General features: G+C 42.6%; 1 protein-coding gene and 1 long non-coding RNA gene across 2 annotated transcripts in view; one reads left to right on the plus strand and one right to left on the minus strand.

Moving 5' to 3' along the window:
- The window catches only part of LOC149236320 (uncharacterized), a 279,299-nt gene that overhangs the window by 137,690 nt on the left and 124,016 nt on the right, over positions 1 to 17,593 (minus strand). The gene's annotated exons all lie outside the window — the stretch shown is intronic.
- The window catches only part of LOC149236321 (nucleoside hydrolase 3-like), a 258,179-nt gene that overhangs the window by 117,287 nt on the left and 123,299 nt on the right, over positions 1 to 17,593 (plus strand). Inside the window, 2 exon segments of the mRNA XM_089368840.1 lie at positions 5,399 to 5,575; positions 5,723 to 6,007. Of these exon segments, the coding sequence (XP_089224966.1) occupies positions 5,399 to 5,575; positions 5,723 to 6,007 (462 nt within the window).

A 17,593-nucleotide genomic window follows, 5' to 3' on the forward strand; every position in this document is an offset into this window, starting at 1 on the left:
CTCAATCAATCTGAATATTTATATCACTCAGATCATAAACAACAAACTTATGTTCCGAAGACTACTAATGCCAGCATAATTCAGTTTTGTGATAAAATTCAAACAAGTATCAAATAACCACAATATTCCACAAAAGATTATTTAGGATGGTCAGATCCCTTCTCTGTGTGACAATTTTATTTATCACTCGGAGGATCCTATCATCTTGTATCAACAAAGACGACAACCCCAATAATTTGTAAAAGATGCGAACATATTACAAGACAAGAAATAGATGACACACCTTGTCAGTGATAAGCTTTGAGGACAAATCTTTTCGAAGAGGAAGGCAATGTTATGAATAATATATATATATATATATATATATATATATATATATATATATATATATATATATAATGATGAATAATGATTAATTAACTAATAATTAATATTGAAGAGGCATGTCTCTAAGGACATGGCCATTCATGAAAGGGCACCTGCATAGGTATATAATTAGACCCTCATTAGTAACAATCATATCTCACATCAATTCTTTTATATAATATTCAATATACAATTACTTGTCCTACAATGGATGTATTTGTCTTCAAAGTATTCTAAAGATTTACACTGCATATACGAACTTTGTTCATTACAGAAGTGCGAGTTGGTTTAGCGAATTGTTGGAGGCAATTTATCTTGCTGGAATAATTCTATCACATTTCCAGCAGGAGGTGCAAGTTGGTTCAGGCAGAGCGAGCAGTCAACAAGTAGTTGGTCAATTTGCTTCATGAGGTTCGATTTGACCAACAAAAGTGAAGAAATAATTTTGCTATAGTTTTTGCCAGAGAAAGGCAAAGGAGATTATGTAATCCTTGATTTGTTGAAGAATAATAAAACCCTCATCTGCAAAACTAGTTCTCCCTTCGAGTTTTTTCCAGGGACAATTTGTCCAAAAATACTGGTGTCAAATTTTATGTATGTTATTTTCTCAGTTCCTATGATTATTTATTTGTGAAATTGCAGTTGTGTTTTTATTCAGTATTTGTTGTAAGTAATTTCCAGAAGACAAATAATCAGCAAAGATAGAAGGTTAATAACCAGTAATTGCAATAGAATTTTCACATGGTATTGGAGCGAGCTCAGTGAAGCATAGATTTGAGCGATGAAGATGCTCAGTGCAAGGCACAAGAAGAGAATCAAGGGTTTATAAAACCCAATTCAAACTTCTCTAGATTTATTCAGGTTTTGTCTATTTCCGAGGGTTTTAGAAATGGTTTCAGCAGGATTGAGAGATCAGGACAGATTGGGTGGAGCTTCAAACTTTGGTGTCTGGAAAGCCATAATTTCTTTATTGCTAGAGGAGAATGGCCTCAAGGAATATGTGACCAGTGTTGTAGCCATAACGACATATCTAGCATAGCTCATTGCATACAAGAAGGAAGATGCCAAGGTGAGGAGAATAATCCTTGATGAAGTTAAGGATCATATCGTTCCACATATCACAGATTTGGATACAGGGAAGAAGATGTGGGACACCATTCTAAATTTGTACCAGAATTCTACCATGAAAAGGAAACTGATTCTCAAGGAGAAGCTAAGAAATACTTGAATGAATAAGGGTTAAGACATTATTAGCTACCTCACCAGGCTCAAACTTGTCAAGGACAAGTTAGCAGCTATCGAAGATCAATTATCTGATAACAAACTCGTGAGAAAAACCTTGAATGGGTTCTCAAAGAAGTGGGATGTGTTCATTCAAGTGATCAATGGACAAGATACACTACCGAGTTGGGATTGACTGTTGAGCGATTTCACTCAGGAGGAGCTTAGACTAAGTCTTGCCAGTGGCAGCAATAATAGCAAGCCGCAAAAGGGTGAGGATGATGAGAATGTGGCCCTAGCAGGAAAGGGCAAGGCCAAGAAGGGCTCTAGCAAAGGGTCCAAGGGAGGAGAGAAGAAAAAGGACTTGAGTAAAATCAAGTGCTTTGGTTGCGGTCAGAATGGTCACTATGTCAATCAATGTCTAAACTGGAAGAAGGGCGACAAGAAGAAGAAAGGGAAGCAACAGACAACAACTTCAGCAGACATTGACGAGTTATCTTCAATATTAGAGGACAAGTTCACTCTCATAGCTTGCCTCTCTAGCTCTACATCTACAGGTGTCTGGTATATTGACAATGGAGTGTCATGTCACATGACGGGAGTTAGAGAATAATTTTCCAGTTACAAGGAAGAGGAAGTGGGCTTCCAGATTCAGATGGGCAATAAGTCCAAGTGCATCCAATTGTTAGAGGAACAATTACCTTTTAAAGGGAGTCAAGTAGGAGTACTCATGTTACAGGTGTGTTGTATGTGTCAGGTTTAGGCATGAACCTGATTTCAGTTTCAACACTTCAAGAGAAGGGATATGATGTCTACTTTCGAGGGCCAAAAGTGTACATTAAGCATCAGGACTGGAAATCAGTGAAATAGATTGGAGTGAGGAGAAACAAGTTATACAAGTTGCAGTTAGACGCTCCAAAGGCACTAGTGAGAAGTAGTAGTAGCAGAGAGCACTCAGATTTCTCAAGGAGACTGTGACAAGAGTTCCAAAAGTTAGCATGAAACACGATGGTGCCTAGGGGGTGCATCCTTGGGAAGTTTGTGAAAGCAACGTTTCCAAGGAGTGATAGTAGATCCAAGGTTGTGCTTGAGTTGATACATTCTGATATATATGGCCTGTTGTCTCTGAAATCTCTCAGGGATTTTGAGTATTTCGTAACATTCATTGATGACTTCTCCAGGAAGACCTAGATATACTTCTTGAAGACTCGGGACGAAATCTTTAGTCGCTTCCAAGAATTTAAGGCTCTTGTGGAGAACATGGTAGGAAAGAAGGTAAAAGTTCTTCATACGGATAATGGAGGTGAGTATGTGGAGAAAACCTTCAAGGAGTTCTATGCGAAAGAGGGCATCAAGAGAGAGTGGACAACTCCATATAACCCACAACAAAATGGGGTCGCCGAGAGAAAGAATAGGTCAATAGTTGGAGTAGCGACGACGATGCTATATGACCAAGATATGCCTATATTTCTACTGGCAAAGGCGTGTAGTACAACAATATATATTCAAAACAGGGTTCCTCACCAGGCATTGGGCATGATGACACCCAAGGAGGTTTAGAGGAAAGAAGACAAAAGTCAAGCACTTCAGGATTTTTGGCACCATAGTTTATTGTCACGTGCCAGACAATAAATGCACCAAGTTGGATTCGACTGCAGAGAAGGGATATTTTGTTGGGTACAACAAAATGTCCAAGGAATGCAAGATCTATATTCTAGGCAGTAGGAAGATTATCATGAGGCAAGACATGGAGTTCCAGGAGGAGAAAGCCTTCAGGAGGTCTCGCAAGTTGCTAGTAGTTGATCAAAGTGTGCCAGCAGAAGCTCCAAGCGATAAACAGGGATCTCATTTGTAGGTCATTGATCTACCAAGAGGTGGTCAACCAAAATCAATTCTTTTTCACCATTTTCTAGGTCTAGCCATGTTGGGTCACCTAGGGCATCATTTTCCCGAAAAAATAGCCCTCCAAAAAGTTCAATCTCATAGCCTCCCCTGTACTGGTGTCTCCTCAAGGCCTCCTCCAATTTTGAAGCCATTTCGACGGTGGAGTTGTGAGAAAAGCTAAGCCCTAACTTTGAGATCAAACTTTGCCCTAGTATCCCCAAGGCTAGTGCCTCATAGGATCAAATCAACACCTTTAAGTGAAAATCCTTTCTTTGATCCTTTCCCCTTCCTTTTCTGGGTTAAGAATATCATTGGTTGCTAAACTCTTACCTCCTAACCTAGGTTGGGTCCACTTGGTCCCATGTGGTCCCATTCCTTTGAAAAGACAATTCTTCAAGAACCATCCGGGATACCAATTTCAATAAGGATTTTAGGGATTGGGAAACTCTTTCACAAGTCATATTCCCTAAACCTAACCCTCAAATCCTCCCATCCTTCTCCTAGAAGACATTGTACCTTGCTTAGAAAGCAAGCAAGCTCTATTCTTCAACCTCTTCTGGAAAGGGATTATTTGGGTCACTTTATATCCACTTATTGATTTATCCTTCATTTGTGACTCCATATATACCGGGTCTCCTCCCATTGATGAAAGTCTGTAAATGGTAGGGAGCCTTAGCTAAGGTGACAGTGGGCTAAGTCTTCACTTGTTTCCCTTGGTCTAGCATTTGACCTTTTAGGAAATCCCCTTTAGGTCCCTTGCTAGTTTGAGCGGTAACCAGACCCTCGATTGAGTTCCATCATTAGGAGAGAACATGATTTGGTGACGATGATGGACCTCAAATGAGGGTCTAAAAACATTGAGGATTTTAAATATGAATGTGGTTCTTCTAGGAACCCCTACACCTAATATATTTGATTTGATAAAAGGATCATATCTCCTGTACAATTTCTCATAGGTAAACCTCTTGCGTTCAGCATGTTTCTAAAATAAGCTCTCTCCATCTCATTAGAGGGGAGACATTGAGAACAGATTATACGCTTTCTCAAAAGTGCAAACCCTTGAATTCAATGATGCAACATTTAGTGTCTTATGTTCACCCAGTTATGTTCTTTCAATGGCCCAACCACACTCTCTCCTAATGATGGACCTCAATTGAGGGTCCAAACACATCGAGGATTTTGAAATGTATGCAGTTCTTCTAGAAAACCATACACCTAATATATTTGATTTGATAACAGGATCATATCCCCTGTAGAATTTCTCATAAGTAAACCAATTGCGTTCAGCAAGTTTCTAAAATAACCTCTCCCCATCTTATTAGAAGTGAAACATCAAGGACAAGTTTATACGCTTTCTCAAACAGCAAACCTTTGAATTCCTAGCTCCACCTGGAAGAAATGATGCAACAATTAGTGTCTTATTGTTAACCCAGTTATGTTCTTTCAATGGCCTTTGTCGTGCCAGCTATTGATAGTATATACTGTTGATTTCCTTCTTATAGGTTTGCCAACTTAGTAATATTCTCTACCTGCCCTCGAAAACTTTGTTTATTTTCTTCATTGCACTTAATTGTTTATTGTTTCTTTCTCTGCATTAATAGAAAACAATATTTCTGTTTAGAAAACAACTGCTGACTTAGGCATTCAAGATAACCTTTAGGTTAAAAGAAGTGTTTTGACTTAACTCTGAGATCCTGGAATGCTTGTAATTTGTTTCGAAGGTTAAAAAAAAAAACCATGCACATGATTTGTTCTTTGCCTGAAAATGTTTTGGACAAAATTTATTCTTTTGGGGTTCAAAACCATTGATCACATTGTGATCTCACTAAATTTATCATGGGTATGTCAGAATAGATGGCATGCAAATGCATATTTGGCATTCAGACAAATTATCTAACACAAGTTATTTGATTATCTGTGACTGCAGGTTTTCCATTCAGGTCTTCCTATAACACTTGTTCCACTTGATGCAACAAACACTATTCCTATAAATAGGGAGTTTTTCCTGGCAATTGAGAAAGAACAAAATACATATGAGGCACAATATGTCTCTGAAACATTAAAACTAACACACGATACTTGGTTTGATGACCAGTACTATACGGTATGCTTTCAGAATTATGTAAATGCCACTGTTTATAGTTATGCACATGATTTAATCTCCTAGTTTGTAAAACATTTCTTATGCTACTTTGAAAAATTTGCTTTGTGTCTGAACAAACATGACTGACCATCTTACAAGCTGCTGCAGAGTTATTTCATGTGGGACTCTTTTACATCTGGAATCCTTCTCTCAAGCATTTGGAACGGATATACCAACATTGAAGACAATGATTTTGCTGAGCTAAAATACAGATACATAACTATAGTGACCTCAAACAAACCATATGGAATACATGATGGTTCAAATCCATTCTTTGATAATCGGACTATGCCTAAGTTTCATCTTAGGAAAGGAGGAGTGCACAGTGGTCATACTCAGACAGGCATTCAAGATCCATTTTGTCTTGTTCCAAATGGAAAAGGAAATTGCATGGCAAGTTCTGGTTTCCTGTCATTTCTATTTTCTCCTCATCTGTCTGATCATTCTCGAAGAACGATCTATGCTGACATGGAAAATGCAAAATTTAAATTTACATCAAACAAATTTATACATGTGCCAATCGTTCAAATTTTGTATGTTCATGCTTCTTCTAGTGGCAAAATTGGTATTAATAAATGCTAAAAGTGAGAATATGCATTATTTTTTTGGAACAAATGCATCTCGTATTTCATTAATGCACAGAAGAAAATACATCATATAACCTTGCAATGCTAGCCAAAGTAGTGGCATGCATATTATTCCTTCCTATATAAGCAAAGAGTGTGTGTATGTTTTGTTCCAAATTTAAACCGAATCAATGACTTTTCTAAATTCTCATCTTTGCTGCAAACTGAATTGATAAGTCAGATTTGAATTCAGCAACTTCCCCTAGGAGATATGGCGCAGTTTCTCCAATAAAGGTAACCCAGCAACATTTTTTTCCATTATGAAGAGATACCTATCAGTCTGACAGCATCCCCTGTACCTCTACCTGCCTGCCTAGTCATCCGTTTTCCCCAAAAGTGATTCATTTCCAATGGAGGAGGGGGCAATGGACATGATTTGTTATTATGCAACAACCCAATCCTAAAATGTTCAGGCCACCTTGAAGCCTCCCAGGAGATGCTTGACATCTTCAGCATTGTGACAGGCTACATACGTAAATACTGTATGATTTTGAATTCCCTTCAAATATGCATTCATTTCGAAGGAGGGAAAAATGAAATTCTGTTGTAGCATTATTAAAGTGGTTTATTGACACTTTCTACGTACATTCTATTAAAAATTTATTCTGCTTTTAGTTACTACATCATTCAGCATTTGGACATAGTACACAACGTGGTTTACAATTACATTATATTGTCCAAACTTCAGGAAAGAGTCTTCTTATTCACCTTAGCCAAATTAGTGTATTGTAGCTATGATATAATCCCATACCAGAACTAGAATATTTTGTTTTACTCTTGAGTTTGATTACCTAGAGCCTCCACACCTGAGCAACAAAATAATCCCAATGTAAAAGATATTTGAGTTTACCACCATTATCACAATAAAATATCCATTGTTGGTTATTAGCAGTGAATGCATATTGATGCCATAAAAGGAAACACCCTGGTCGCCATCAAAAGACCTAAATCCAAATATAAGTGCGGCCCACAAGTTGTTATGTAAAAAATTAGTTAAATTAGGTTATTATTTAATTTTCAGTTAAATTAGATGAAAGGGCACGATCATAAGATCATGCCCTTTCCCCAAAGGGTGTCCATGGCGATATATAAGCCAGGCACCCGCAATTGTAATATCATCATCTGTAATTCATCTTATTAATAAAATATTTCTATATATATATTTCTGTCTCTCCAGAAGTTTTATGCTTCATTGGTATCAAAGCGGGTTCGTTATCCCCCACTTCCGCTGTGCTCATTGTTCAGCTCTGTTTCTCGATCCGCTGCCATCGTTTTTCTTCGCTGTCACTGTCCATACACTCTCCTGTTAGACCGTTGTGCTCCCTGTCATATTCGTCCTTACCTCACAGCTGCCAAATCCACGTCCACGGAAAGAAAGTTGTTGACCAACAGTCCCTATAGACGCCGCCTGAAACAGCATGTGACGTCAACCACTCTGCTCTTCCCAAAAAAACGCACCATTGTCGCTGCTACAAACAGCCGGCCACAGAATTTAAAAAAAATAAAAATAAAAGAATTAAAAAAAAGAAGTCACTGTCGAATTATCGACCCTCGAACTCCACATCGGCCTCTGCTCCGTGTACATTTTTCACTATTCGTCCACTACCTATCAGCATTCTGCAATCACCGTGCACTGCTTCCCTGTGTCATTTTTCTCTGTTACTTTTATACCACCCGCCACACAAAGAGTTGTATTCATTTTCTGCTATCCAACGTCATCTTACGCTACTCAACGGCACATTGCATCAATCCCGCCTTCCGCTAGCCATCTCTTCCGTTGAATACAATTACAATCTGTAGGGTTATTAAACAAGTTGAATTCAAAAGTCACAACTTTTGACGAATTAACCAGTCGCTTAATTGATTTAATCAATTAATCAAATAGTCGTTGCTCACTTAAACTTGTTTTGGGTTCTCAAAATTGAAAACAAATTTTAGGCAATTCTTATATAAAGCAACCTCGATACATATATAAAGGGCATCTTTATATTAATCGAAATCTTGTTGTGTGTACGGTTATTTGTTTTTTTAAAGGCCAACGCAGCAAAAGTTAAGTTAATTAATTAAAGAGTTATATATATATATATATATATATATAAGTTAATTTAATTGATTAAATTTATTTTAATTAATTAAAAGTTATATATATATATATATAAGTTAATTTAATTAATTAAATTTATTTTAATTAATTAAAAGTATATGTATAAAATTTATTTTAGTTAATAAAAAAAAAGAGGGAAAGAGGAAAAACATTTTAGCTGGCAAATAAATACACTCCTCCACAAACTCGCTCAATGTCGACAATGACAATGGCGGATTTCCAAAAGAAATTGTTGGATGCGGAGCATAAGATAAATAGCAACCACGATGAGGTCAATAAAAGATTAAATGAATTCCAGATCAAGCATAGGGAGCAAGCTGATGAAATTAAAAATCTTCAAGATACGACAAATCGAATAGACATAAAGATGGAAAATTACCATGTCCAGACAGAAGCAGGCATCAGAGAGGTCTTAACAATGCTGAAAACTTTGTGTAAAAGGTCGAATTGTACACCCGAACAACTACTAAAAGAAGGTGAAGAGAATCAAGAACACATCTCGTCAGATTCAACAAAGTCAACAGACTCTCATGAAAAGGTTGAATCCCCAAAAAAATCAGCGACACCCCACCAAGAAGCGAGTAACACAGCTGTTACAAACAAGAAACTCTAGGATAACTTTGCCAATCAACACCCTTTTTTCGCTCAACCATTAGCAACATACCAGTGAAGGGCCAAAGTTGAGATGCCTAAATTCGATGGAAACGAAAAAACAATGTTGCATGGATAAATAAAGCAGAAGAATACTTTGAGATATATGACATCAATGACGATGACGAAAATCTCAGGCATGCATCCATGAAAATGGAGGGAGAAGCATATAACTAGTATATGTGGTGGAAAAAGACAATACACGTCATTAGCTAGAGGAAATTTAAAGATGCATTCTTCAAAAGATTCCAAGGTGTAAAGGAAGAAGAGTTCTTTTCAAAACTCATCAAACTACGACAAAAAGGAAGTGTGGACGAATACACTCAAGAATGGGAGACTTTAGTAACACAAGTACCTAGGTTATCAGAATCTCGTCTAATTCAGTCATACATCTCGGGACTCAAAACCCATTTACAAGCAGAACTTGAGATGCATGACATTACATCTATAGAAGTAGCAAGACGAAAAGCAAAAACAGCCGAAAAGAAATCCGAACCAATATTTTGGTCAAAAGCGGAAAAAACTTATGCAAGACAAAGGGTACCCCAGTATGTGGACTCAAATAATACAAGATATGTTCCACCACATCGTCGTGAAGATGAAAAATCTAATGTGGAAATGCAAAGGATAAAAGAGGGTAACTGCAAAGGTTGCTCATGACAGGTGAAGCCATGGAGAAAGCATGGATGAATCGCTTGGGGTTCGTAGACTTGGTGGTACATGGTAAAACCATCCAAGCTCTGGTGGACACAGGGGCCACACACAACTTTATGACGACACGGTTAGCAAAAGAGGTTGGGCTGACAATCACCCCATCTAACATGGAGGTTAAGGCAGTAAACTCTAGAGCTAAGGTGGCAGGATTGGTACACGATGTACCTGTGCAGATAAAGGAATGGAAGGGTCAGTTGGACTTCACAGTGATGGAGATGAACGACTTCGATATGATACTTGGGCAAGATTTCTTGAAAGGGAACAAGGCTATCGTTGTTCCTTTCTGTGATGAGGTGGTGCTGATTGGACAATCACAAATTTGGACTTTGCCAACTCATGGGCAAAGGAAGGAAGCCAGGGTGCAGCACGTTTCGGCACTAAGCTTTGAGAAGGCCATGAAGGACTCAAATATGGAAACATATGCAGTAATGTTCAAAGATGTTGAGGAAGGAGGAAAAGGAGCACCTGTTCCGACCGAAATATCTGAGGTACTTACCCAATATGCAGATTTGATGCCTGACGAGCTTCCAAAGAAGCTTCCACCAAGGCGTGCAGTGGACCATAGCATTGAACTTGAGCCAGGGAAGCAGCCCCCGGCCAAGGCACCTTATCGGTTGTCGGGACCTGAATTGGAAGAATTGAAGCGCCAGTTAAAAGAGTTAACTGAAGCGGGATTCATCAGGCCTTCAAGGTCCCCTTATGGAGCCCCGGTACTGTTCCAACGGAAGAAGGATTCAAACGAGCTACGGATGTGCTGTGACTACCGTGCATTGAACAAGCAAACGGTAAGAAACAGATATCCTTTGCCACTAGCGGCTGATTGCTTTGACAAGCTTGCGAAAGCTAGGGTGTTTTCCAAGCTGGACCTGAGACAGGGATATTATCAAGTGCGGATAGCGGAAGGAGACGAGAAGAAGACCGCGATAGTAACAAGGTATGGTAGTTTTGAGTTCCTTGTTATGCCGTTCGGGTTGTGTAATGCTCCTGCTACATTTTGCACTTTGATGAATGATGTCCTACGACCATACTTGGACTCGTTCGTGGTGGTATACCTGGACGATATAGTGGTGTTCAGTGACAACATGGAAGATCACAAGAGACATTTGGCAATGGTGTTCGAGGCACTGAGGACAAATCAGTTGTTCTTGAAAAAGTCCAAGTGTGTGTTCGCCCAGACCGAGATTCCGTTCCTTGGTCATATTGTTGGTCAAGGGTGCATACGGATGGAGCCAAGCAGGGTGAAGGCGATCGAAGACTGGGTTGAACCAAAGAATGTCCATGAGATGAGGGTGTTCTTGGGCATGACCAACTACCAACGGAGGTTCGTAGAGGGGTACTCCAAGGTGACATCAGCACTGACAGACCTATTAAAGAAAGACAAGAGGTGGAGTTGGACGAACAAATGTCAGGAGGCATTCGATGATTTGAAGAAGAGGATGGTCACAGCTCCGGTACTGAAGTTACCTGACTTCGAAAGACCATTTGAGGTACACACTGATGCTTCAGATTTTGCTATAGGAGGGGTTCTCATGCAGGATGGGCATCCAGTGGCGTACGAGAGTCGGAAGTTACAGGATAGAGAACAAAGGTATCCGGTTCATGAGAAGGAGATGACCGCTATTATCCACTGTCTTCATGTGTGGAGGCATTACCTGATCGGGAAGCCGTTTGTTGTCAAGACAGACAACGTTGCAGCTAGCTACTTTGCATCACAACCGAAGCTTTCAGCAAAACAAGCTCGGTGGCAAGATTTCTTGGCAGAATTCGACATGACTATCGAGTATAGACCGGGGAGACACAATGCGGTAGCAGATGCCCTTAGCAGGAAGGGGCAGTTGGCAGCATTAGAGGGAGGAGAGGACCGGGCCGCTAGGGGTAGGAGTCGAATTCAGATGTCAGAAGAGATGCAGAAGAAGATCAAGGAAAGCATTGGGACCGATACTTTGGCACAAAATATAGTGAAGCAGGTGAAGGAAGGGAAGACACGGAAATTCTTCCTACGGGATGGGTTCTTGTTCTTTGGGAACCGACTCTATGTTCCAAAATCATCAGGACTCAGGAGACACCTTTTGAAGGAATGTCACGACTCTCCGTGGGCTGGGCACCCAGGACAGCGTCGTTCCTTGTCATTGTTGGAGAGGGGTTTCTTCTGGGAAAAGATGAGAGAGGAGGTGGAGGAGTATGTACACACATGCATCATTTGTCAGCAGGACAAATCAGATAACCAGAGATCAGGAGGACTATTGCAGCCTTTGCCGATTCCAGAGAGACCATGGATGAGTGTCTCGATGGACTTCATCACCCAGCTACCACAGGTTCAGGGGTATAATGGGATCATGGTTGTGGTTGACCGTTTTTCCAAGTATGTTGTCTTTGTTCCTACAAAGATACCTTGTGGGGCTGAGCGAACAGCAGAATTGTTCTTTAAGAACGTAGTGAAGTATTGGGGAATGCCGTTGAGTATTGTGTCGGATAGAGATCCGCGATTCACAGGGAGATTTTGGACAACATTGTTCAAGTTGGTCGGGACAGAACTGTTGATGAGCTCGAGTTACCACCCCCAGACAGATGGGCAGACCGAGAGGATCAACGCATTGCTGGAAGACTACTTGCGACACTATGTGACAGCTGACCAGAAGAATTGGCCGGAACTCTTGGATATTGCTCAGTTTAGCTACAATATTCAAAAGAGTTCTGCAACAGGGTACAGTCCATTCGAGTTGGTAAATGGGCAGATGCCGGTTGCACCGCATACTGTAGTGACGGGGGGTTTCTTGAGGAGTCCTCATGCGAAGAGATTCATGAAGGCTTGGGAGGAGACCCTGGAGTTAGCACGGTTGCGCTTGCACGATGCTGCAAGGAGGATGAAGAAGTATGCTGACCGTGGGAGACGGGAAGCACACTTTGGTGAAGGGGACATGGTATTTCTCAGAATCACCGGGGAGCAGTTTCAGCCAGCTAAGGGGACGACGGGTAAACTGACACGGAAATATGAGGGACCATTCCGAGTGAAGAAGAAGGTGGGGGAAGTGGCTTACGAGTTAGAACTTCCACACCACATGAACATGAAACACCCTGTTTTTCATGTGAGCCAGTTAAAAAGATGCCGACTTGATTCCAACCATCCAGAGAGAGTTGAGCCGACAAGAGGACCAGCTGGGATCGTGGACAGACCAGGACTAGAGCTGGAAAAGATTGTGAACCTCAGAACTACTGGTGTTGGTTGCCACCGACGACGGGAATTTCTTTGCAGATGGAAGGATGCCCCGGAAGAGGAGAGCTGGGAGACAGAAGATTCACTTTGGAGGTGGAAGGATAAGATCGCAAGATATGACAGAAAATTGAGAAGGAGAGCAGGAATTGTCGGGACGACAATGACTTCGGGCGGGGGAGAGTGTGACGACCTGCGCCTCTACCCGGGCGCGCGAAGAGGCGAGCTGCGGCTCCGCCCGAGCGCGCACCCCTCCAACACATAAAAAGAGATAATGGGCGCGAGCGAACCATGAATGAATAATGGTGAGCTCGCCCCTTTTATAAGGCGGTCAGCCTTATGTCAAAGCCGACCATTGTAAGTAAATCATTAAAGGGCGGGCCGACAATGGATTTAACGAATGGTGGCGAATTTACGTATTATGGAGCGTCGGCTTGGGGCGGTTGAGACGCTCTAAGGGAGCGTATAAATACAACAAGCCAAAGCTCATTCACAACAACGAACTTGGCTCTCATTCCTCAAAAGGCAGTGCGCACTTACGGTAAGGACGCAGCTGTATTGGCGAATGAGCCCGTGGAGCGGGCGAAGGTCGGGTAGTCTGAAACGGGTATTGGCAAACGACAGTCGGGTGGCGCAGGCGGAGGAACCATTCACGGGTCGGGTGACAGTCCGGTGGTGGGCGGATCTTAAACTGGTTGCGCACTGTGTTGTTCGCCGAGTTGGGACAGGGTCGGGTCGTGCTCAGGGTGACCACCCGCCCGGCTTCGGGCAAGAATACAGTCGGCGGAAAGGATAGCAGCGAACCGCAGGTTGGAACGAAGTCTCGGGGCGTTACATATAAGGGTCGGCGGACTGTTGTGCAGGAGCGCACGAATAGTCGCCCTCCAGATCAAATATCGTGGTTCGGTGGTTGTTGAGGTCGCAGTCATCGGGCGCAGGTCGCAGTCACCGGGCGCAGTTCAGGTCGCAGTCACCGGGCGCAGTTACAGGTTACGGGATATCGACTCGTGGGTGATCTCGGCGGACCGTCGTGCAGCAGCGCACGGACGGTCGTCCACTCCCCATATCTTACATATTGGCAAACTCAACGGTTCAGGCGGACCGCCGTGCAGGGGTGCACGGGCGGTCGCCCACCCCTTATATATTGTATTGAATTCACGTGGAGGGTCTCGGCGGACCGCTCGTGTAATGATTTACATGGAGGACTTGCGGGTTTAACGATTTACATGGCCGACAATGGATTTAACGAATGGATTGTCACGCCCCCAATCTTTTTTTTTTCTTATTGGGCGGAGCGCGGCACCACCGAACGCCCACTCTTGACCGAATGCACGTTTATGGACTACGCCTTAACCATAAAACACTTAACTTTATTTCTTAAAGTGCATTAAACATTCATCAACAGTTATAACATTCACCAATATTCATAACCGATATCAACCACATAATAAAACTGCAATAATAATCACAATCACACCAATGTAATATGGGAGGGGCAACTCCCAAAGAGTTCGCCCAACTGTTTTATTATGAACTGCTTTCAATTTATACAACAGTGCGCCGGGCTTAACCTCGGCCTGCAATTAACCAAATATCAAGTGTTACAATCGTGCGCCGGACTGACTCACGGCCGCACTTAATCAAATACCAAATGTTACAATTCGTGTGTCGGACTTGCTCACGGCCACACTTAACCAATTACAGAAAATGGGCCAACGCCCTTACAACACGCGCCCGTGCCTATGGCGGAACGTGCCCACCCGGGTCACCGTTCCCCAACTCGGCCCGCGCCCTGAACGCACTACCCGATATCTCGAACCACTGCCAATACGATCTGCGCACAACTGCGTTACTGTATGTCGAGCCGCAGCCAACTCGGCCTGCGCCCACACCGAACCACCGTGCCAAACTGTACCAACCGGCCCGCAGAAAACCGTGTAACGCTGCCTACACCAACAACTCGGTGAAGTTCGCACCTTCTCTTGCTACGCAAGAGATGTGCGCATAACCAATGCCTTTCACCTTGTGCGAATGTAGGAGATCGAAGACTTCAAGACTTGCTTGCCTCTTCTCATTCGAATGAGTCTCCTTTTTATAGTCATCTCATCCTTTCGTTGAGGGGCGCTATCTCATAAGCCGACCCCAAGGAAATATGTTTTGAAGCCCCTTCTTGTTTTGTGGGCGGGTCGGCCCTTGCCCAAGGCAAGGCCGACCTCGCCCCCTTATAAACTTTCGTAGCTCCATTGTATTCCCTCACGTTATAATCCATAGTGCCTTCGAACGCCGCCTTGCTGTTCTCTTCGTCCGCATGACTGTTCGCACTGCACCGTTTGTTGTCGTGCCTTGTCGCTGTATAGAGGAGCGCCCGCCCGGCCGCCCTCCGTTTGCCTACGACCACACGCCCAACCGCTGCCCGTCCACGTTCAGCTCGCCCGTGTACTGTTCGCGCCCAGCTCGCCCGTGTCCGCTCGCCCATGCTTGCGTTCACGCCCAGCTCGCACATGTCCGTTTGCCCATGTCCGCTCGTCCGTGTCCGCTCGCCCATGCTTGCGTTCACGCCCAATTCGTCCATGCCCGCTCGTCCATTTTCGGGTGCGAGTCGCCCTTGGGTCGCCCGCCCGTTCACCACATCTCCGTGTCTGTCTGCCCGCTGGGTGGGCGCGCCCTCGCCCAGCTCGTCGCTCAACTCACTGTTCCACCCAACCGCAGCCTTGCTCACCCGCCCGCCGGGTCACCATGCCCGGGTCGCCCTGCCCGGCTCGCCCGCGGGTCAAGTCACCTTCGTGCAGAAATGTCGTGCACGCCCTGCCCAACTCGCTAGGGCATTACACTCTCCTCCACCCGAAGACGTTGTCGTCCCGACAACACATCAACCATCGCCATGGCTGATATCTACTATGATGTAGGCTCTCTCATACGAGGTAACCATCAACCCATATAGAGTCTACCTCCACCAAGTCTGCTCCATGTGCCCATGCACATAACCAAGTGTTTAACCTCATGTCAACATCTCACGGTCCCATGCCCAGATCTATGGGAACCCCCATTTTCTGCTGCACGTCCACATACCTGCTCAATCACCAAGTGAGGGCTCACTGCCTTGAGCAGCCAACAATGAGCCCATCTTCTTTGTCTTCTAAGAAGATGTTTGAGGAGAACCTGGAGGTTCCCCTTTATCAACCAGCTCCACTTCTCTATCAGGATCCTTATTCCTTGCTCTTTGTCGACATGCCTCCCGATCTTCCTCCTGGATGTTCGGTCCTCTATGTAAATCATTACTGTCGTTACTGTGGTGAGAAATGGAACCCCAAACATAGATGTGCTAAACGAAAAGAACCAAAGAACCTATATAATTGTGAAGCAACCAATCATTCAAACAATGAAGATTATGACATAGAAGACACAGAAGACGCCCCAGAATTCTCACCAGAATTAGATGACGGAAGTATTCCGCAAGTGTCATTATCAGCGATGACAGGTATATCACAACCTCGGACTTTAAAGTTAAAAGGACACATAAAGAAGAACAACGTAGTGGTTCTCATCGACTCTGGAAGCACACACAATTTTTTAGATGCAACCGTGGCAAAGAGACTCAATATCTTTTCATTTCCCTTATCAAACATGAAAGTGATGGTAGCTAATGGTAAGAAGATTGAAAAGGTAGGGAAATGCCATAAGGTCAATTTGCAGATTCAAGACTTTAATCTAGAGTCTCCATTCTTCACAGTACCGTTAGGAGGAGTAGATGTAGTCTTGACTCTTAGGTATCCAATGGTTACGAACTTTAGGTACTTATGCCGCCAACCATCAAGTACAATTTATAAAATTCAAATGGGGAGGTCAGAAGTACAAGCTACATGGATTCCAAGCACCAGAAAATCAAGTTGTATCATCATCTCAGATGATGAAGCTGAGTCGAAGAAGAGCACTTGCTTATGCAATACAATGTCACCAATTAGAAATGTTATCTGCAAATAGGACCAGAGAAGAGTCACCAAAGATACAAGATCTGATTCGGAAGCATGAAAAAGTATTTCAAGACCTACCTATGAAGATGCTACCTAATAGGGAAATTGAGCATACAATAGAAGTCAAGGCAAGATCAGACCCCGTCAACATCAAGCCATACCGATATTCACATCACCAAAAAACGGAAATTGAGAGATTGATCCAAGACCTTTTAAAGTGTGGGACCTTGATCATCTTGGAATATATAATCAAGTGGAAGGACTTACCGAAGAAGACGCTTCTTGGGAGAATGAAGCATTTTGTCAACAACATCCGTCGTTGCGTATGCTTTGAGGACAAAGCATTCTTTCGGGAGGAAGGCAATGTTATGTAAAAAATTAGTTAAATTAGGTTATTATTTAATTTTCAGTTAAATTAGATGAAAGGGCACGATCATAAGATCATGCCCTTTCCCCAAAGGGTGTCCATGGCGATATATAAGCCAGGCACCCGCAATTGTAATATCATCATCTGTAATTCATCTTATTAATAAAATATTTCTATATATATATATATTTCTGTCTCTCCAGAAGTTTTATGCTTTACAAGTGTATAAACATAATGGCAGATATATATTCTTCACATATTTTTCTTAAATGTTTAGTGTAATGAGATGCATAAGTTCTTTTGGAAGTTGTATTATTGGACATGTATCTTCTACA

The sequence above is a fragment of the Pinus tabuliformis genome, chromosome 8, assembly GCF_031772625.1.
Source record: "Pinus tabuliformis cultivar Carrire ecotype Pingquan chromosome 8, CPIR1, whole genome shotgun sequence".
Lineage (NCBI taxonomy): Eukaryota > Viridiplantae > Streptophyta > Pinopsida > Pinales > Pinaceae > Pinus > Pinus tabuliformis.